The 22,641-nt window shown below is 46.7% G+C and overlaps 1 protein-coding gene across 6 annotated transcripts in view; it reads right to left on the bottom strand.

Moving 5' to 3' along the window:
* The window catches only part of LOC143355829 (uncharacterized), a 69,527-nt gene that overhangs the window by 30,569 nt on the left and 16,317 nt on the right, over window positions 1-22,641 (bottom strand). For 4 of the 6 annotated variants that reach the window (XM_076790971.1, XM_076790976.1, XM_076790977.1 and 1 more), the window contains 3 exons: window positions 1,298-22,548; window positions 824-1,178; window positions 206-454 (listed from right to left, as the gene is read on the bottom strand). In XM_076790971.1, coding sequence (XP_076647086.1) covers window positions 206-454; window positions 824-1,178; window positions 1,298-22,548 — 21,855 coding nt within the window. The remainder of the gene's footprint in view (window positions 1-205; window positions 455-823; window positions 1,179-1,297; window positions 22,549-22,641) is intronic. The other 2 variants (XM_076790974.1, XM_076790972.1) reach the window with 2 other exon arrangements.

The raw sequence follows: 22,641 nt of genomic DNA, 5'->3' as shown, positions 1-22,641 counted from the left end.
ACAAATTCCTATCGTCTTAAATGTTTTACTAAAAATGTACTTCAAAAGATAGTTCCTTGATCGATATCAATTGCAATCAATTTTTTCCACTAATAATTTTTAAAATAAACAAATGTAAATATCGCTTGTTTAATTAAAATAAAATGAATGTTATAAAATAAAATGTGTAAAATGTATAAAAGCTGATAGAATACGAAGGTTTTACCATCGAATTGAACCATGTGGGCTATTTCTTCGGTGCGAAGATCATTCATGGCTCTACATATGTAACGTCCAGTGTCCGAGGAATTAGGAGCAGCAATCTCAAGCCGATAAATTCCATCGTCCAGGTAAGTTTGCTTGTAGCGATCGCCTTGAAGGATGCAACCGTCTTTCAGCCAGGAAATAAGTGGTGTAGGATTGCCGCGCACCCGACACTCCAGTATCAATTCGTTATCCGAAGGTCGATAAGTGTCTGAAAAATGTGGCATTGCAATCGCAGAAGGATAACGAAAGGAATAGTCAATTATACCTGCTGTACATATAGAAATGTTATCAAGAACGAATTTAAGAAGAGTTCAACCGATTAAAAATACCAAGGAAGGAAATAAATGGCTGGTTATCGATTATTAATCACCATGTGTGTAGGGGTTATTATTATTCACTTTTAAAACTCCAATTCATTTTTGTATCATGGGTATTCGTTTGGATTTGTAATATTCCAAAAGACTATATAATTGAAAAACTGTTTTGTTACTTTTTTGTGATTCCTTCGAGCTAATTGCGTTGTTTTCTTCGTTGTATCGAATAATATTTCCCTTTGGTCTACACTTTGTGTACTTACCTTTGATAGATCTTGTGAAGGTAGGGGGTGACAGTGTTGGTTGGAAATCGGGGTAAATTTTTAATGTGGATTCGGTGGTCGCAATTCCGTGAACATTTTCGGCAACACAGGTGTACAGTCCAGAATCTTCGGGGAGTGCTTCATGCAGTTCGAAATAAGCCATACCGTTGTCAAACCGAGTTCGATATCGACTCGATGTGATTTCGAGCTTCTCGCCATCTTTTGTCCAATGCACCCTTGGTTCTGGATATCCAAGCACGGTGCACGTTAGCCTGGTTCTCATACCTACTCCTACCGTTCTATTGGTTAGTCTTGTACAAAATGATGGTTTCTTTCCCTTCTCGCGTGATACCATCTACAAACAAGTTCATTTAATATTTTTTAAAAATCACTTTATAGTCTACATTCATAGAAGATTGGAAATAAATTTAATAGAACCAAAAGGTAGATGTACAATTTCATGAAAATTCTTACCGCATCCGTGCAAAGGGGGACGTATAACGGGACACTCGACCCATCGAGGTCAGTTCGAGATGTAGTTTTCGGTCTGCTGTACCGTGGTGGTTTAAACGAGCTAGCCAAAATATTAAAGTCACTATCGCCGATCGAATAGTCCTCGTACTTCAGCAAACTGATGGACCTGGCTCTCGTGATTCTGTCGTCTCTCTTTCTCCTTCTTCTGTAGTACGAACCTGTGTCAAAGTAGTACCTTTCCATAGACGAGTCCCTCAATTTATAATCGAGAAAATCGTCGGTCCTCCTCCTGGTCAAAGAAGTCAACGAGTCTCTCCAGCTGTACGACCTAGAAGTGCTCGACAGCGCAGAATCGAAGCCGGAATCGTGTCTATAGGTCTTATCGCGTCGCTCCCTCCAAAACTCGACATCGTAAGAGATGCCTTTGGGTCTCGAGATTCTGGTGTCGTCGGTAGTCTTTCGTAACAGCTGATCCGACTCGCTTTGTCGCAGCCTGGACCAGCTGTCGTCTATCAGTTGTTCTTGTCGTCGCTTTCGAAGTCTCGAGGACTCTTCTTCTTGCCGTTTCCTCATCCGTTCTTCCTCTTCCTTGATCGCCTTCACAGTTTCGTCCCTTCTAGCCTGTCTGTCCGCGTCTCTCCTGTGTCTCCTTTCTTCGTCTTCTCTCCTGAAACGTTCAGCTTCTTCCCTGTTCTGACGTTCTTCGGCCCTCCGCCTTTCAATTCGTTCAGCCTGTTTTCTTCTGATAGCCTCCTCGTCTTCCTTCCATTGCCGTTCAGCTTCTTTTCTCTTTCTTCTACGCTCCTCCTCCCTCGTCGTCCTCTCTTCTTCCTCTTTCATTAATTTTTGTTCCTCTTCGTGCCTTCTGTGTTCTCGCTCCTGCCTCCTGCGCTCACGAGTCTCGTCTTCTCTTTTGATCCGCTCCTCTTCGGTTTTTCGAATTCTCTCTGTTTCCTGTCGGATTTGCCTCTCCTGCTCTTCTCGTCGACGCTTAGCTTCTTCGCGTCTCTGCGCGTCTCGTTCTTCTTCTTTCTGTAATCTCTCAGTTTCTTCGACTCTCCTGCGATCCTCTTCTTCCTTCCGCAATCGAGCTTTCTTTTCTTTTCTTTCGCGATCTTCTTCCTCGCGTTTTGCTCTCTCCTCTTCTTCTTTCTTCGCGCGCTCGTCTCGTTCCCTCTTTCTCTGCTCGTGCTCTTTCTTCCGTCTTTCAGCTTCTTCTCTCTCCTTCCTTTCCTCCTCCTCTTGCTCCACTTTCCGTTTCTCTTTCTTCTTACGAAGTTTCTCCTCTGTTTGCTTCAATTTGTCCGATTCTGCCTTGTTCAATCTCTCAACCTCCTCCTTTCTTCTACGTTCCTCCTCCTCCTGCTTCAACCTCTCAGCTTCTTCTCTCTTCCTACTTCTTCTCTTCACCTCCACCTCCTCCTCCTCCTCCTCCTCCTGCTTCAGTTTCTCAGCTTCCGCTTTCTTTCTCTTCTCTTCTTCCTCCCTTTGCTTCGACTCTGCTTCCAGTCTACGACTCTGCTCTTCCTGTTTCAGCTTTTCTTCCTCCAGCTTTTTCTGCCGTTCCTCCTCTTCTTGTTTTAGTTTTGCTTCCTGCTCACTCTTGCGACTCTTTTCGTCCTTGGATTTCCTGCGTTCCCCTGAGATTCTACGTGCACTCTTTTCTTGCTCCAGTTTTTGAGCATCTTCCTTCTTCTTGAGTTCTTCCTCCTCTTTCAGTTTCTTCGCTTCCTCCTCCCGTTTACGTTTGTCTTCTTCCTGCTTCAGTTTTTCAGCTTTCTCTTTCTTTTTGCGTTCTTCCCCTTTTATCTTAGCTTCCTCCTCCTGCTTACGTTTCTCTTCAAGTTTCTTAGCTTCAACTTCTTGTTTACGCTTTTCCTCTTCTTTTAGCTTTTCAGCGTCCTCCTCTTGTTTACGTTTCTGTTCCTCCCCTTTAAGCTTCTCTGCTTCCTCAGCCTTCTTACGTTCGTCTTCTTCTTTTAATTTCTTAGCTTCCTCCTCCTGCTTACGTTTTTCTTCTTCTTCTTTGAGCTTCTTAGCTTCCCCTTCCTTTAGTTTCTTAACTTCCTCTTCTTGTTTACGCTTCTTCTTTTCTTCCTTTTGTTTCTTTGCTTCCTCTTCTTGTTTCCGCTTTTCTTCTTCTTGTAGTTTCTTTGTTTCCTCTTCTTGTTTACGTTTCTGTTCCTCCAGCCTAAGCTTTTCTGTTTCCCCAGCCTTTTTACGTTCCTCTTCTTCTCTTAATTTCTTAGCTTCCTCCTCCTGCTTACGCTTATCTTCCTCTTCCTTTAGTTTCTTAGCTTCCTCATCTTCTTTACGCTTTTTCTTTTCTTCCTTTTGTTTCTTAGCTTCCTCTTCTTGTTTGCGCTTTTCTTCTTCTTGTAGTTTCTTTGTCTCCTCCTCTTGTTTACGTTTCTGTTCCTCCAGCTTAAGCTTTTCTGCTTCATAAGCCTTCTTACGTTCCTCTTCATCTTTCAATCTCTTAGCTTCCTCCTCCTGCTTACGTTTTTCTTCCTCTTCCTTTAGTTTCTTAGCTTCCTCTTCTTGTTTACGCTTTTTCTTTTCTTCCGTTTGTTTCTTAGCTTCCTCTTCTTGTTTGCGCTTTTCTTCTTCTTGTAGTTTCTTTGTCTCCTCCTCTTGTTTACGTTTCTGTTCCTCCAGCTTAAGCTTTTCTGCTTCATCAACCTTCTTACGTTCTTCCTCTCCTTTCTGTTTCTTAGCTTCCTCTTCTTGTTTGCGCTTTTCTTCTTCTTGTAGTTTCTTTGTTTCCTCTTCTTGTTTACGTTTCTGTTCCTGCAGCTTAAGCTTTTCTGCTTCCTCAGCCTTCTTACGTTCTTCCTCTTCCTTCTGTTTCTTAGCTTCCTCTTCTTGTTTCCGCTTTTCTTCTTGTTGTAGTTTCTTTGTTTCCTCTTCTTGTTTACGTTTCTGTTCCTCCAGCTTAAGCTTTTCTGCTTCCTCAGCCTTCTTACGTTCTTCCTCTTCTTTCTGTTTCTTAGTTTCCTCCTCTTGTTTCCGCTTTTGTTCTTCTTGTAATTTCGTTGTTTCCTCTTCTTGTTTACGTTTCTGTTCCTCCAACTTAAGTTTTTCTGCTTCCTCAGCCTTCTTACGTTCCTCTTCTTCTCTTAATTTCTTAGCTTCCTCTTCCTGCTTACGTTTTTCCTCTTCCTTCTTTTGTCTTTTAATTTCCTCTTCTTTCTTACGTTGTTCTTCCTCTTTCAGTTTCTTCGTCTCTTCCTCTTGCCTACGTTTCTCTTCTTCCAGTTTAAGCTTTTCTAAGTCCTCAGTCTTCTTACGTTCTTCCTCTTCTTTCAATATCTCCGCCTCTCTCTGCTTTTTACGCTCCTCTTCATCACGCTTTTGCCTTTCTTCTTCTTGTTGCTTTGTTCGTTCGTTTTCCAACTTCAACTTTTCAGCCTCTTCTATTTTCTTTCGTTCTTCTTCCTCTTTCAATTTTTCAGCTTCTTCCTTCTTCTTCAGCTCTTCTTCCATTTTCTTACGCTTGTCCTCCATCTGTTTCAATCTTTCTTCTTCCTTCTTTTTGTCCTCATCCTCTTCCTGCCTCAATTGTTCTTCTTCTTCCTTCTTACGTTTTTCCTGCTCCAGTTTCAGTTTTTCAGCTTCTTCCTTCTGCTTAATTTCTTCTTCCTCCTTCTTTCTACGCTCTTCTTCTTGCTTTTTACGCTCCTCCTCTCTCTTTAACTTTTCAGCTTCGTCCTTCTGTTTACGTTGTTCTTCTTCCTTCTTCCTACGCTCTTCTTCTTCTTGCTTTTTACGCTCCTCTTCCAACTTCAACTTTTCAGCTTCTTCCTTCTGCTTACGTTCTTCTTCCTCCTTCTTTCTACGCTCTTCTTCTTCTTCTTGCTTTTTACGCTCCTCCTCCATCTTCAACTTTTCAGCTTCTTCCTTCTGCTTAATTTCTTCTTCCTCCTTCTTTCTACGCTCTTCTTCTTCTAGCTTTTTACGTTCCTCTTCCAACTTCAACTTTTCAGCTTCTTCCTTCTGCTTACGTTCTTCTTCCTCCTTCTTTCTACGCTCTTCTTCTTCTTGCTTTTTACGCTCCTCCTCCATCTTCAACTTTTCAGCTTCTTCCTTCTGCTTACGTTCTTCTTGTTCTAGCTTGTTACGTTCCTCTTCCATCTTCAACTTATCAGCTTCTTCCTTCTGCTTGCGTTCTTCTTCTTCTTGCTTTTTACGCTCCTCTTCCAACTTCAACTTTTCAGCTTCTTCCTTCTGCTTACGTTCTTCTTCCTCCTTCTTTCTACGCTCTTCTTCTTCTTGCTTTTTACGCTCCTCCTCCATCTTCAACTTTTCAGCTTCTTCCTTCTGCTTACGTTCTTCTTCCTCCTTCTTTCTACGCTCTTCTTCTTCTAGCTTTTTACGTTCCTCTTCCATCTTCAACTTTTCAGCTTCTTCCTTCTGCTTACGTTCTTCTTCTTCTAGTTTTTTACGTTCCTCCTCCATCTTCAACTTTTCACCTTCTTCCTTCTGCTTACGTTCTTCTTCTTCTAGTTTTTTACGTTCCTCTTCCATCTTCATCTTTTCAGCTTCGTCCTGCTGCATACGTTCTTCTTCTTCCTTCTTTCTGCTCTCTTCTTCTTCTTGCTTTTTACGTTCCTCTTCCATCTTCAACTTTTCAGTTTCTTCCTTCTGCTTACGTTCTTCTTCTTCCTTCTTTCTACGCTCTTCTTCTTCTTGCTTTTTACGTTCTTCTTCAATCTTCAACTTTTCATCTTCGTCCTTCTGCTTACGATCTTCTTCTTCTTGCTTTTTACGTTCCTCTTCAATCTTTAATTTTTCAGCCTCTTCCTTCTGTCGTTCTTCTTCCTCTTCCTGCGTGAGTTCCTTTGTCTTCTTTTCCTTCTTCTTTTCTTCGTCAGCGACCCATACCACCTCCATTCTTAGCAAGTTGTCGCACAATACGTTCACCGTGTCCATTAAGTTGAGAATAGGCATTTCCAATTCCACCAATCCTTCTCCAGTCAAGTTTTCTTTCCACAGTGTTTCAACCGTCTCGGTCGACGTTTCTAATTGATACAAACTCGGTGCTAATGATCTCAAGACACCAATCATGTCAGCAGTGCCCGAATGCGGAGTTTCGGCTAGAGGTTTATCAGCCGATTGCTGACAAATAATGCCAACAGCTTTTTGAATCTTCCGAAGACAGCTTATCGATGATTGTTCAACTCCTTTACTCGTTTGCACACGTTGAATCGTTTCCTTGAGATCCTCCAGCGGTCTCATCAAAGTTTTCAATGCTTCGTTCTCAATTTGAATCTCGATACCCAATAAATCCTTGTAACTTTCGATCTTACGGCTAATAGAGTCGATCGCGACGTTTATCTCGTTAATGGAAATTGTAATTTTTGTGGATATTCTGACAACTTCTTCCACTGGAACTGCAGTCTTTTTCTTTCTTTGGATTCTTTCACGTTGCTCGATCGAAACAGTCTCCAAAGCAGTCTGCAAATTCTGCAACGGTTGTTCCAGGTTTTCAAGGTACACCGTGGAGGATTCGTCCACATTTATGATCGAATTCTTCAACAGCATCAAAGGTTCAGCCAAACTATTGATTATACCCGCATCTTGATCGCGCATAGTAGATTGCTCTTCGATGAACGATATACTCTTCTCCAGACTCGACAGAGAATCTACTATAGCGTCTATGCTGGCCTCTTCTTCTTCAGGACCGAAGTCTGTCTTGTTCTTAAGCGCCAAGAAACTCTCGTGCACCTCGGACAAAGGCTGAACCAACGTCTTGACCAGGTTATACTCAACTTCATCTTCCTTGTCAGCAACGATTTCCTTCATACCAATGATCACAGCTTTAATCGTCTCAACCGGTGGTACCAGTTTCTCAACCACAGCCCAATCGATCATCTCGATCTTCGACAACTGTTCTTCAGCTACAGGCTCCGACTCCAGGACAATGCATTCGTGAATCTCAGCTATGGACTTCTCTATCTCCTGCAGAGGAACAGCCAGACACTCGCTGATCCAGTTCGTTTCTTCGGGTAGCGAGACCACTTCCGGTGACAGTACACGTTCCTCCAGCACAGAGATGCTCCTCTGAAGTGTCATCAGTGGCTCCACCAAAGCTGTCAGCAGTGAGGTTTCACCGGCTGGTCGTTCTTCCGCTGACTCGACGAGTATGTGATCCTGGATCACTGCTATGGACCTGCAGAGCTCTTCGAGGGGTTCGATCAAGGGATTCGGAGTGGCCTTCTCTTTGCCATCGGTACCAAATGACTTTTCTCTGGCAGACTCGATGGCAGTTTGTTCATCGATGACACACGCAGCCGCGGTTTTCAGTTCCAACAACGGCTGCGCCATCGTCTTCAATAACGAGAGATCGTCCTTCTCCGACAACGCGATAGTTACTTCATTACCGTCCATCGTCCTACGTTCTTCGACGACCAGAGCTAGACACTCTCTGAGTTCGCTGAGAGGTTTGGCTAGTCCCTTCAAGGCTTGCGCTTCGTCCTCGGAAAGGGACAGAGCGATCTCCGAAGGCGATTCTATCGTGCCCTGATCGACCACCATGGCCTCGGTCACCTGGACGTTCGGTTCTTCGATAATGTCGCCCCAGGTCTTCAGAGAGGAGACATCCTCGGAGATGGTGTCCGCCGCGGGTTCGATGATGATCTGCTGATGGTCGATCGTAGCCACGCGTTCCACCAGATCGTGAAGAGATTTAGCGAAGGTTTCGAAAGCCGAGACGCTTTCGGTCTTCGACAGCTCATCGGCGAACTCTGGAGCGGCCTGGGAGATTTGTTGAATGGCTGCGGCCGAGGTCTTCAAGTCCGTCAGCGTCTGCGCCATCATCTGTAGCTGGGAAGTTTCCTCCGTTTCGGATAAACTGTGCGCACCTTCGGCTAGAACGTGTTCTTGAATAATAGCGATCGATCTCTGGAATTCCTCCAGTATTGGGTTCAGATTCGTCGTTTCGAAGGACACCTGGTCTTCTAGAGCCTCTGCAGTCTGTTCCACAACGTGTTCACCTTGGATAGCAGCAACGAACGACTGCTCGAGTTGTTGAAGAGGAGGCATGAGGATGCTCAGCACTGTTACAGACTTCTTAGTCTCTGTCTCTAGCATTGCTGCTTCCTGCGTCTTCATTTCCTCGATCGTGGAGACAGATTCCTGCAGTAGCTTGCTGGGTACGACGACGCCTTCTGTTTTCATTGGCTGCTGAACCGTTCCAGTGATCGCAGAAATCACTGTAGGCCTGGAGACCATGACGGAACAGTGTTTCTTGAATTCCTCGACAGCTTTTCCGAACGCTTGCAATGCCGACACGTTCTCCACGTCCAAGACTTGCTGGCCAGGTGCCTCTATCGCTGTCAACTGTTGCACCACTGCCACGGATGTCCTAAGATCGCTAAGCGATCGCTCGACATTCTTTATCACGGACAAATCCTCCGTGTTCCCTGTTTGGATTAGCGTTTCCTTGACGAGCACCAACCGTTCTTGAATTTCTGTCACGTGCTTATTAAGCTCTTGCAGCGTGGTCTTAACAGGAAGCTTCTGCAAAACAGGAATCGGCATATGCTGCTCTTGCATTGCCGACAAGAATGATTCTTCGAGTTTGTGCAGAGGTTGCACGATGCTCAAGAGGATTACAGCCTGTTTCTCGGTCGCCTTCGCTGACTCCTTGCTCTGTTCGTCAATTTTCAGAATCGCATTTTGTAATTCGTTCATCGGCGTGATCACAACCTTCGCGAAGTCCTCGGTCATCTTTTTCTTCTTTCGAACCTCAGCGATTTTCTTAGCTTCTTGCTTGGCCACGGCCAACAGCTCCTTCCCTGATTCTTCTACCGACTTGGCGAAAATTTCCAACCGTGACTGCTCATCGATCTTCATTTCCTCCGTTTCGAGTACCTCGGTCTTTGCAATTTCTTGAACGGCTGCGATGGTCATCTTCAGTGCCTCCAAAGGCTTTTCTGTCGCCTTCGCGAGAGCCAGGACTTCAACGTCGGCCGATGCTGCTACTTCGCTAGCCTGGTGTTGAATGACAACGATCGATCGTTGGAGCTGTTCAAGCACAGGTTGCAAATCCAATTTTTCCAGCGGGATTTCGTTACGTTTAGCTTCTTTTGTGGTTTCCGATGGAATCGTCATGCCTTCCTGAATAGCTGTCACCAGAGCTTGCTCCAAGACGCCAAGTGGTTGAATCAGCACGTCTAATTTTAATTTGGCTTCTTCGTCTCTCGGTATTTCTAATTCCCTTACTTCTTCGGATTTTTCTTCCTCTACCCGAGAAAGAGACACTCGCAAAGCGTGAACTGTGCTGCTGATTTTCTGAAGGACATCCACGTTAACCATTTTTGCTTCCTGTGCTTTAGACTTCTCCAGTTGCATCTCCTCCTTTTGCAGTTGCACTGCGGTCGAGCAACGTTCTCGCAACTGTTCAACCGACTTGGCGAAGTTTTGTAGAACCGATACCTTTTCTGTCTTCATCTCTTCAGTGATTTCAATCGGTGCTGTCACCGATTTTTGGACAGCTGCTGCGGTCGATTTCAATTTTGCGATGGCTTGTTTGATACTCTCGGCAAGATCCATTTTTGCAGTGGATGCCGGAGTGGTCGTTAGTCGGTCTTCAACCGTATCAATGCTTTCCTTCAGTTCTTCGAGAATAGGTTGAAGCTTGATCGCTTCTGGAGGCTGCAATTCTTCGGTAACTTCGGATGTATCGCTGGTTGCTTGCTCTACTGTGGTGACTAAACACCTCTCCAACTTTTCGAGGGGATGGATCAACGGAGTCAATTTTTGCATATCTATATTCTCTGCTTCCAGAGCTTTCGCTTCTTCGAGAGACTCTTCTTGTATTTTCAGAATAGTTTCGCGCAGAGTTTGAACAGGGGCAATAATCGTCCGCAAAATCTTGGTATTGACACCCACATGTTGTCGAGTGACTACAGCTAGGCACGTTTTCTTGAAATCTTGAACCGAATTAGCAAACTGCTGCACCGTCATCTTGCTTTCCGCGCCCGAAAGCTTCTCTCGTTCCCTGGGCCGAACGGTGACCACGCTTTGAATGATCGCGAGCGAGGAATTCAAGTTGTCCAAGGACTTTTTCGTGGCTTCCACGAGAGACGCTTGCAGGGAAGAGTCTTTGGTCGCAGTTTGCAACTGTACCTGTTTTCGAGCAATGGCGATGCGCTTCTGAAGCTCCTCGACCGCAGGAGAAATCTCTAACTGTTGCGAAGCCGAAGCTTGACCTGTTATTCCTTCAGCTTTCTCCAGCTGCATCAACACAGACTGTTGCACGGTCGAGGATAAAGACAGCTCTAGCTTCTGCAACGGTTCTACGAGGAATTTTAACACTTTTTCTACTTCGTTTATCTTCGATGTATCAAAAGTTTCAACTTCTTCGAACTTTCCTTCTTCGATTTTGTTTATGGACTCTCTTAATAATTGAAGAGGGCTGATGACCATTTCCAGGATCGCTGCTTGCGATTCTGCCGGCTTCTTCGGAGCTGCTCGTGCTTCGACCTGCTGTTGGGAAATTACTGCCAAACATTTTTCACCTATGTCCTCCACTGATTTTGCGAGCACTTTCAATGAGGACATTTTGTCGCTATCCGGAGTGTCAGTTGTTTGAGCAACCTCCATGGACATTGTCTCTTGCACAGCAGCTATGGAGGACTTCAATTGCTCCAATGGTTCTTTCAATGTCATAGCTACGGACTTTTCTAGTTCGCTACTCGGCTTCTCCGTTGATTCGAGGATGACACGTTCCTGAATTTCCGCAACTGATTTCTCCAATTCCTGAAGAATCGGTTCGACGTTCAATTTTAAGGAGGTGTCACCTTTTACATCCGAAGTGGATTCTTCCTTGAGGATGCTGGTTTGTTCGACAGCGACTGATAAAGACCTTTCTAACTCCTCCAGGGGATGAACCAAAGTGTTCAACATGGCAATTACTTTTTCGGTTTCAGACGTAGGTAAACCTTCAGCTTCCACGATCTTCTGTTGCTCGACTTTAGACACCGTTTCACGCAGTACTTGTAAAGGAGATGCAATAATCTCGAGAGCTTGCTCCAGCTCTGCCACCTGTGGTTGCTGGACGAGGCTCGGTTCAACCTTCTGTCGACTAGCTACCACTGAACACACTTTTCCAATTTCTTCAACACATTTTGCTACCGCTTTCAGAGCCTCGGTCTTCTCTTCACTGGTTAGCTCTTTCGTTTCTTCTAATTCCAGCTTTTGTGCAGCTTCAACGGAGGACTTTAACTTTTCTAGGGGAGCTTCTACGATCGTGGCTACAGAGCTTTCACCTTTCACCGTGGTCGCTTCAGCCTTTTTAGCTTCTACCGCAACTTGTTCCTCAACGACAGCGATAGATTTCCGTAGCTGTTCCAAAACGGGAGATAATTTCACCGTCTCTGCTGGCAAACCTTCTTTCGTTTCATCGGTGGACTCCACAGCACCGACTTGTCGAACAGCCGCAGTCAATGCCTGCTCCAGTTCTTCTAGAGGGTGCACTAACGGCTTCAGTGCTTCCACGACGCCTTTACCTGTCTGATCCAACGACTTAGCTTCTTCAACTGCCTGCGTGTCAATTTCAGACACGGTTTCTTTCAATAACTGGATTGGACTGGCAATTGTTTCAAGAACTCGTGTCAGCTCTGCCACCTGTGGTTGTTGAACAAGGCTGACTTCGACCTTCTGCTGGCTAGCTGCAACCGAACACACTTTTCCTATTTCCTCTACACATTTGGCTACTGCCTTCAAAGCTGCTGTCTTTTGTTCGCTGGTTAACTCTTTCGCTTCTTCGAATTCTAGCCTATGCATAGCTTCAACGGAGGACTTCAACTCCTCCAGTGGAGCTTCTATGAGTTTAGCTACAGAGGTCTCGGCTGTTACCGTTGACGCGACAGCCTTTTTAGCTTCTGCCGATACTTGTTGCTCGATAACAGCGATTGATTTCTCCAGCTGTTCCAAGACGGGAGCCAACGTTACCGTTTCTAAAAGCAAACCACTGTCCTTCGCTTCTTCAGCAGATTCAGCTGTGGTGGCACCGGCTTGTTGAACAACCGAAGTTAACGCTTGTTCCAGCTCCTCCAGAGGATGTACCAACGGTTTCAAAGCTTCCATTACGTCCTTACCTGTTTGATCCAACGATTTAGTCTCCTCGGTTGGTTGCATTTCTACTTCGGATATAGACTCCTTCAAAATTTGAAGAGGACTGGCAATAGTTTCGAGTACTTGTTCTATTTCGGCCACCTGTGGTTGCTGGACAAGACTTAGTTCAACCTTCTGTTGACTAGCTACCACCGAACACACTTTCCCTATTTGTTCCACGCATTGTGCGACCGCTGCCAAAGCCTTTGTCTTTTCTTCGGTGGTTAGTTGCTTCGTTTCTTCGAATTTCAATTGTTGTACAGCTTCCACAGACGATTTCAACTCTTCTAATGGAGCTTCAATGACTCGAGCAACAGAGCTTTCAGCTTTTACAGTTGAGAATTCAGCCTTCTCAGCTTGAGCCGCAACCTGTTCCTCAATGACAGCGACAGTCTTTTGTAGCTCTTCCAATACTGGCATCAATTTCATCTTCTCTGCTGTTAAATCCTTGATTTCGTCAGCGGATTCAGGCGTCACCGTGCCGACTCGTTGGATAGCTGTGTTTAATGCCTGTTCCAGGTCCTCGAGTGGATGAACCAATGGCTTCATAGCTTCTACCATGTCTTTTCCTGCTTGATCCAAAGGTTTAGCTTCCTCGGTTGATTGGGATTCGATTTCAGACATGGTCTCCTTTAGTACTTGAATCGGACTGGCAATCGTTTCAAGCATTTCCGTTAGTTCAGCCATTTGTGCTTGTTGAACAACACTGACTTCAATCTTTTGTCGACTAGCTGCGGCTGAACACACTTTTCCAATTTCTTCCACACACTTGGCAACGGCCATCAACGCCATTGTCTTTTCTTCGGAAGATAGCTCTTTCGTTTCTTCCAATTCCAGCTTCCGCATAGATTCTACAGAGGATTTTAGCTCTTCCAGGGAGGCTTCCATAATTTGAGCAACGGAACTTTCACCTTTTATGGCAGATACCTCAGCTTTTTTAGCTTGCGTCGAAACCTGTTCCTCGATGGTGACTATAGATCTCCGTAGCTTTTCTAAGACTGGAGTCAATGTAATATTTTCTAAAGGCAAACTCGGCATTTCATCGGCAGATTCAGATGCGACTGCGCTAACTTGTTGTACAGCCGTAGTCAACGCTTGTTCCAGTTCTTCTAGGGGCTGGACTAACGGTTTCAGAGCTTCCACTATCTCTTTACCCGCCTGGTCTAACAGCTTAGCTTCTTCAACTGTCTGCGTGTCAATTTCAGACATGGTCTCCTTCAGTAACTGAATTGGGCTAGCCATTGTTTCCAGAACTTGTGTCAATTCAGCCACCTGTGGTTGCTGCTGAATAGTGCTGACTTCAACCTTCTGCTGACTAGCTGCAGTCGAACACACTTTTCCTATTTCCTCTACACACTTGGCCACTGCTTTCAAAGCTGTCGTCTTTTGCTCCACTGTTAGTAGTTCCTTTGTCTCTTCAAGATCTAATTTCTGCATAGCTTCCACAGAAGACTTTAATTGCTGTAATGGAAGTTCTATAACTCGAGCAACAGAGCTTTCGCCTTTCACCATTGATACTTCAGCTTTCGTGGCTCGAGTCGATACCTGTTCCTCGATGACAGCGACAGACTTCTGCAGCTCTTGCAAAATCGGAGTCAATTTAACCGTCTCTACAAGCAGACCACTATCCTTCGTCTCGTCTACAGTTTCAGGTGTTATAGCGGTAACTTGCTGAACAGCTGACGTCAACGCTTGCTCTAGCTCCTCCAAAGGATGCACCAATGGCTTCAGAGCTTCAACCACGTCCTTGCCTGTTTGATCGAATGATTTAGCTTCGTCGGTTGTTTGCATTTCAATTTCAGATATCGATTCCTTTAAAATTTGAATAGGGCTGACAATTGTTTTAAGAATTTGTTCAACTTCGGCTAGTTGTGGCTGTTGGACAATGCTGACTTCGGCCTTCTGCTGATTGGACACAACCGAACACGCTGTTCCTATTTCCTCTACACACTTGGCCACTGCCTTCAAAGCTGTTGTCTTTTGCTCCACTGTTGGTTCCTTCGTTTCTTCGAGTTCTAGTTTCTGCATAGCTTCCACAGAAGACTTTAACTGCTCTAATGGTGCTTCTATAATTTTAGCTACAGAGCTTTCACCTTTCACCATTGATACGTCAGCTTTCTTGGCTTGAGTGGAAATCTGTTCCTCGACGACAGCGATGGACTTCCGCAGCTCTTGTAAAATTGGAGTCAATTTAACCGTCTCCACAAGCACCCCGGTATCTTTCGCTTCTTCAGCAGTTTCAGCTGTTACTGCACTGATTTGTTGAACAGCCGAACTTAATGCTTGTTCTAACTCCTCTAGAGGATGCACCAACGGCTTCAAAGCTTCCACTGCTTCTTGACCTGCCTGATCTAATGCTTTACTTTCCTCGGTGGTTCGCGTTTCAATTTCAGATATAGACTCTTTCAAAGTTTGGATGGGACTGGTAATTGTTTCAAGAACTTGTTCTATGTCAGCCACCCGTGGTTGCTGGGTAAGGCTCAATTCAATTTTCTGCTCACCAGCTGAACACACTTTTCCTATTTCTTTCACACACTTGGCTACTGCCTTCAAAGCTGTTGTCTTTTGCTCCACCGTTGGTTCCTTCGTCTCTTCAAGATCTAATTTCTGCATAGCTTCCACGGAAGACTTTAATTGCTGTAATGGAAGTTCTATAACTCGAGCAACAGATCTTTCACCTTCCACCGTTGACACTTTTGGTTTCTCAGCTTGCATTGAAACTTGTTCTTGAATAACAGCTATAGATCTCTGCAGCTCTTCCAACACTGGAGTCAATTTCACCGTCTCTGTGAGCAAACCTTTCGCATCTTCGGTGGTCTCGCGTGTCAAAGCTTGCTCTAGCTCCTCCAGAGGATGTACCAACGGTTTCAACGCTTCCGCTACATCCTTTCCTGTCCGATCCAGAGATGTCGCCTCTTCGGTTTGTGTTTCAATTTCGGTTGTGGTCTCCTTCAATATTTGTATCATTGTCTGTAACTCTTCTTTCTGTTCGTTCTGAATCGACGTCATTCTTGTTTTCGGTAGAGTCGCGATTGCCAAGCACTTTGCTCCAAGCTCGTTCACCGACTGAACAAATGTTTCTATCACGCCTCTTCTATCTCCTTCGAATAATTCTTCGGAATGTTCGCTCTCCATCGTTGCGATCTTCTGCACAGCTCCTAAAGAGAATTTCAAATCTTCCAGCGACTTCTCGACTTCCTCTGCAATTACTCTGCTTTCCTCCTTAGGTACATTCTGGGTAACTTCCAAAATTACTTCGTCTTGAATGCTAGCGATGGATCTCCTCAGATCCTCTAAAGCAGAGCCAACTGACAACGACTGCGAAGACGAGCTGGCCTTCCTCGTTTCTTGCACGGTTTGCTGCGTTTCTGCAGTCTGCTGCTCCGCGGATATATTCAGAGATTGTTCCAGCTCCTCCAACGGTTGAACGATAGTGTTCAGAATAGCAGCAGCTGTCTTCCATGATGGCAGATCCAACGTTTCAGTCTCTTCCATTTCTTGTTTCTCGATCTTTGCGATCATTTCTCTCAGATTCTGAATGGGACTGACTATCTTCTCGACGAGACTGGTGTCCAATTTAATTTCGTCATCGCTGATCGACTTTTGTTGCTCGGATAGATCGGTAGGCTCGATCGAAGGCGATATGGATCCGAAAGGAGACGCGTCGTCGCGTTTCAACAGCTCCTGAGAAACCATCATGGCTTCTATGAGCTCTTCCAATGGTTTCGCCGTGGTATCCTCAATACCTTGGCTCTCTTCCTCTGATTTCGATGGTGCCATCACTCTAATCTCCTCGAGGATCTTCGAGTGCCACGACTCCTTGGTCCTGCGGATCGTTTGCACAAGTTCGACGATCGTTCGAGTTAACTCTTGCAGTTTGACGAAGACCGAAGATACTTCTGGCGTGGAGAAGTTTTGCTGCAGCATCTCCAGAGGCTCCAAAAGGAACTGCAACGACACCATCACGTTTTCTTTCAACGCGGGTGTCAGCTCCATCTGAGTCAGACTAAGCACTTTTTCCGTGGCACGTTTCAGACTCACCAAGCCGTCCAACACGGACAGAATCTGTTCTTCTAATTCTGGAATCAAAGAGGGCAAAAGATCGTGTTCGATCGATACGGTTGTGGCTCTTAAATCGTTCAGGATTTGGACGAGTGCGGTCAGTTCTCGTATCTTTCGTTTCTCCTCCTCAGATTTCGAAGACATTGGCTCCTCTAAGGCTACGTACACGAGATTAGTTAATTCTGTGAACGGTTGTTGTATTGTGAAAATCAATGTTACCATTTTTCGTACCTTCGTGTCTCTGTCTTCTTCCAATTTCGTTTCCTGCTTTCGAGATTCTTCTACTTCTTCGTCTTTTCTTAGCACTTCTTCAGTCTTTTTAGACGCTTTTGCCGTGTCCTCGGTTGTAGATACCTTTTCAGTTTTCGCTGTTTCTTCTTTCGTCTTCAACGTGTCTAGCTTCTTTCGATCCTCTGTAGTCTCTTCGGCTTGTATCAACTCGACAGTCCTCATTTTCTCTTCAGATTTCTCAACCGAGGTGCCAGCTTCGATCGAAACCGCTTTCTTCGCCTCTTCTTCGGGCACCACCTGAATCGTCGTCACACTCTCGACTTCTTTCTTGGACACTTCGATGATTTCGTCGATGATCGTTTCGATCTGCGTGATAGTAACCGGTAGATCTTTCGGTACGTCCTCAGCCGCCTCTTCAGTTTTCTCCGCAGATGTTTGCAGGCCAACGGTTTGCTCGATTCTCTTGACAGACTCGTTCACGCTTTCCAAAAGGTCCGCGACAGCGGAAAGCGTTTCCACGAAAGAGGAGCCTTCGGACGAACCTTCCCGAAGAAGATGCAACCGATGCGCTAACAACGAAGAGGCTAGGTCGGACGTTGACTTGGCCAGACCCCGAAGATGAGTCATCGTCTCGTTCGAAATCGATGTTATAATTTTTTGATCAATTTTCTCTTTGAGCACGTTCAAAGCCGATTGAAGCTTGTTCGCGGGGTACAGGAATCCTTCGACGATGGCTTCTTCGACAGACTGATCACTGGTCTCGACGAACTGCGTCTTCGACAAGGATATCTGCTTCTTCAACGCTCCCAGCGACTTCGAAACAATCTCCTTGACGCCCGAGTCTGCGTTCTCGTCTAAGGACGAGATAGTGTGCCTCAGACGATCCAGCGACGTCGCGAGGTTGTATTGTAGGGTGAGTTCCACGCTGCTGGGTCTTCGGGAGTAGTCGGTCCTGCCGATTTGCTTCTGAACAGAGACAATGGCGTTCTTCAACAGGTTCAACGGTTCTTCGAACAACGATGCTCCTTCGAGACTAGGTATCCTCTCCAGAGTGCTCAACGTCTGTCTCTGAAGACCTTCGACGGCCTTCAGAATGACGTTCCTCCTTTCGTCCAGCAAAGCTGCTTCGGGAACCAGACTCTTGCGACTGCTTTGCACCACGGACAGACAACTCGAGAACTCCACCAGGTGTTCTTGAAGACTTCGAAGCTCCACAACGATCTCCCTGCGACGATCCAGTTGCTGGACTTCCAGCGAAGTGGCGATTATAGCGTTGAACAGCACCTGTATCGGCCTCAGCAAGATCCTCGCCACGTCGGTCTCCAGTGTCTCTTCGGCTTGTGCTTCGAGCACCTCCATACGATCTTGAATTTTCTCCAAGGGCTTCGCGATCTCTCGAAGTGTACCGACCAGTTGCTGCCGCGACTCCACGTCTTTTATAACAATCGGAATTCTGTCTTTGATATTATGCAGAACTCGAACAGCAGTTTCGCATTTATCCATCACTTCTGATCTACTAGCCAATTTCTCCATGGTAGAGTCGATCACGTTTCTTTCGATCGTCTCTAAAGGTTGTGTCAAGTGGTTCAGGATGAACAGCTCTTGGATGCCGTATTGGCGTGTCTCCAGAAGGACATCTTGAAGGCTACCCAGCGACTGCAGGAGGTTATCCAGCTGAGAAGTGGTCTGAGCAACCACTTCTTCGGAAGAAGCTTCCTCGTAGTTCCCAATTGCCATACGCATCGTGGAAACGGTTTTCCTGAAGTCTTCGAGGGAGTTGGCTAATGTCGATGGTGGCAGCGTTGTGGTGCCAGCTGTGGGTTCTTCGAAGTCTTCCAAAATCCCGGTGACGTCGAATTGAACGTTCTCCAGAGTTTTCGACAGCGAGGCCATCAGTTCAGCGACCTTCTTCTTCTCCCTCTCCGAGTCTTCTTTTTTCAATTCTTCGATCTGGGTGACGATCCGATCGGACCTCTGCGAACTGAGCTCTTCCACAGTCGTTTTCTCTATGATCGATTCGGAGAATTCAGTAGTCGGAGGAAGTACCGAGGTGGTTTCCATCAGGGTTCCTTCAGGAATCGTTGCCTGAGACGTTACTTCCTCTCTTACCTCTCGGTGAGGAGTCCCTTCTTGAACCGTTTCTTGCGTGGTCAATTCCTTTTCTTCTTGGATCAACGACTGAACCACTTCGCTCAGTTCCTTCTTGTAAAGAGCTTCCTTGATCGAGATCGGTATCTGGTTCTCGATGTCCTCGACGATGTCCACTATAGGCTGCAGAGACTCCTCCTGGGCGTGGTCTCGAAGGACGTCCATGATGGTCTGCAGGAGACATCTCATAGGCCTGCTCAGACCTTCCAAGGTAGTCAAATTCGCTGGTTCGTGATACATCGAGACCGCGTTCTTCAGCCTGGTCAGGGGCTCGCGAAGGTCTATCAAAGCTTCGAGAAGGTTCTCGTCGCTGGGTGGCTCCGAGTAAGAGGTCTCGATGGCGATTTTGTTCACGTCCCTCCTCAGATCGTCGATCGTCGAGCTTAACGCTGATTCCTCTTCCTCTTTCATGCTATCTTCGGACGTAGTGGACAGCCAGTGTTTCATGGGGTCCAAGGATCGACTGATTCTATCAGCCAGACCAAACGACGACATCCTCTTCTTCGTCGTGTCTTTCTGCGCCTTCGCACCTCTTTGCTCTTTCTTCTTTGACGCCTCTTTCGCGATCAACGGCGTGTCTTTCTCTATTTCTTCTAACAGTTCGAGAACTGGAAGAACGACATCCGTCTTCGCATTGCTGTCCACAACGCCTCGAACTAGACGTCTCAGTTGCTCGATGGGATTGATCAGGTCTTTTAAAATTTCTTCTTCTTCAGGCTCGTGTTGCCGAGTCAGTAAAACTCTCTGCAGAGTAAGCAAAGGTTCTTTCAACAGACAGATCTGAAGAATAACGTCGTCGTCGACCGGGTTCCTTAAATTAGCGATCTCCACTGCCGAGGAGCCTATAGATTGCCGTAGTTCTTCGATGCAACCGGTCAGATCGGACACGTAAGCAGGGTAGCTCTTCTCTTGTCTCTCGAGCGCCGAGGACAGAGCAAAATGAACGTTGCTGAGATTCTGATCCACGTCCAAACCGTCCAAGAAATGTTTCTGCGCCTCCTCGATCTCTGCCAAGTTGGATATCGTCTTCGGCAACCGAGTATCGATCTCCTCTAGAATTTTCAAGACACCGTTCATCGATCTCGTTCTTTCCTCGGACTCGGAGTGTCGCAGAACCTTCACCATCACTTTCCTCAGCTTCTCTATCGGCAACGGGATTTTGCGGATCACTTGGAGCTCCTGGATCGTACGCTCTTCGGAGGCCAGAGCCGATTGGAGGTCCAACAGAGGTTCCTTCAGATCCTCCAAACTGGCCAGCATCTCGTCCTCCCTCAGAGTCATCGCTGTACGAGTAGTGTCCGATACGTATTGTCTAAGCTCGACCAAGCAAGCTGTGATTTCAGACGAAGCCAGCAGTTTCTGAGCACTGTCTGCACCGTTTGTCACGGATTCAACCTCCTCGACGTCCCGAAGAGCCGTGCTCAAAGCCGACTGAACGTCGATCAAAGGATCGAGGATCCTATCCGTCAAGGTCTGCGGCTCGTCTTGGATAGACCTGGAAGAAATCGTCTCCTCGTGCTCGCCGATGGTCGCTTGGATCATTCCATCGATTTTGTTCAACGTCTCCATCACAGGCTGCAAAGAGGTCTCGTTCAGACGCGAGATCGTAGATTTCAGCTGAGATACCGCCGGCTCTAGGAGCTTGAAGACCGTGTCTGCGTTTTCGGCGATCGAAATCGGAGCCAGGGCGCATCGAAGAGAATACAAAGGACCCTCCAGGCTCATCAGGGACTCGATACCGATTTCTTTCTTCTGCGGTGTCCTCAGCCTTCGGTATATCTCGTCGACTCGGTCGAATATGGCGGACAATCTAGGATCAAGGGTGCCTGAGATGTTTTCGTAGGACTTCAGAGCCTCCTGGAGCATCAATCTCGCTTCCTTCAAGATATCTTGTTTCGGCTCCTCGACCGTTACCTTCTGACCCTCCTCCGGCCTTCTTTCTTTAACCCTCTGGATCTCTTGCACGGTATGATCCACAGATTCCTGCAACGACTCGATCAGCTTCGCCCGGTGCTCCGACAATATCCCTTTCGACTCGTAAGTCTCTAGCACAGTCTTCAAGGTGTCCAACTTCGTCCTCAATTCCCGCATCGGTGACAGAAATTCGTCCATGATCCTGGAGACTCCATCGGCTTTGGACACGCGGCTTAAAGCCTTCGTCATGTCCTCGACCGACTTCGAAAGGGACTCCACTACCACCGTGTCCACGGTCTCTATCGATCCTTTCGCTGGATCCACCGAGACGTCGTTCACGAAGAACTGCAGGGCGTTCAGGATCTCTTCGATACTCGACGCTACTCTAGATTCCCTGTTGTCCATTGTGGACACCTTCTTAACAGATTCTTCCAACTTGGACACCGCGGACATCATCCTGATCAGCGCTATAGGCCTCTCGGCCGTCGCCCGACCAGTCATCTCGTATTCGATCTTCGCGATTCCCATCAGGATCTCGTCGACAGGATCGGTCAAGCTCTCTAGGATCGCAATTACATCCATTTTCCGGTTCTTCACGTTCTCCTGACGCTCTATCAGCTCCATACCACGAAGGAGCTCCTCGGTTGGACCGCCGATCGCCTCCAACAGAGAAATCCTGATCGTCTGAGCCATTGATCTGTCACCTGCGCTCTTCAAGGCTTTAGACTCTATAGCGGACACCTCTTCGCAAAGACTCTGAATCGGTCTGATGATGTTCTCGGTGACAACGGTCTTACATGTCTCCTCGTTCGCGGTGTTCAGCTTCGAGTCTAGGGCATCGATGTCGACCAAAGAGTCCCTAACCACCAGGACAGGTTCCTTCAGCTTCTTCGTGCTGTCTAGGAGCCTCTCCTTGTTACTCTTCGACATGGACTTGTCCGACTCGCTGGTGGACTGCTTCTTTTCCGACGATTTGTCCGCCACGTCCTCGATGTACGGCTCCTCGGTCTTCAAGATTGATTCTACACGCTGATGCAGCTCCGTTTTCGCACTGCCCGATCCGCTTCTGCGTCTTTTCCCGTCGATCTCGCTGCCCAAAGAAGACTCTTCGGAGCTACCTTTGTCTCTCTTACTCTTCTTCTTCCGGTGCCGCTTCTTCTTCGGCGCACCAGTCACAGAATCGAACGACGAGTCGCCGCCTATGCCATCGTCTATGCTCGACCCGGCTGTCTTGTCACCGCTTAAACTGCGTTTTCCGTCTTGCGCATAGTCGTACATCTTCTGAGCCTGGGTCTCTGAAATGGACAATCGAGCAGAGGACAAAGCATCGGCGAAGGTGTCGCTGTCGTCCTGTCTCAAAGATGATACTGGAGAGATCGGCGATACCGGAGGGGAGAATCTTTCCTCTCTTCGAGCACTGTGGAAGCTCTCCGACTCCATTCTCTGACTTTTCTCGCTCTTCTCGCTCTTCGAAGAGGAACTGGACTTCTTTCGAGGAGGCCTCGTCGGTGGTTTGTCGTCGTCTTCTAAACTGTACATTGCCGATCTTTTCAGGGAACTGCGAGAGTCTCGCTCGGGGGAGGATAGGACTCGTGTTATGTCGTCTAAGATCGAGACGTCTTCGAAATCTGCTTCGGTGCGAAGATCGTCGCCATCTTCGGCGCTGACGAAGTAGTCCGGCGACACGTCTATCACTACTGCCTCCATCAACAGGTTGCCGGAATTGGAGGACTCTTTGACGAACCTCATAGGTGGCAACTCGATGACGTTGTGCTCTGAAAACGCGGCAAAGCCAGTCTTTATTTATGTTTTAATGCTTGAAACAGATTGCGCTCTGTTACGCCAGCCGTGCGATTCGACTGGACTAG

This window comes from Halictus rubicundus, chromosome 7, assembly GCF_050948215.1.
Source record: "Halictus rubicundus isolate RS-2024b chromosome 7, iyHalRubi1_principal, whole genome shotgun sequence".
NCBI classification, from domain to species: Eukaryota; Metazoa; Arthropoda; class Insecta; order Hymenoptera; family Halictidae; genus Halictus; species Halictus rubicundus.
The sequence above is the reverse complement of the archived record's forward strand: the minus strand, read 5'-3'. Positions and strand labels throughout refer to the sequence as shown.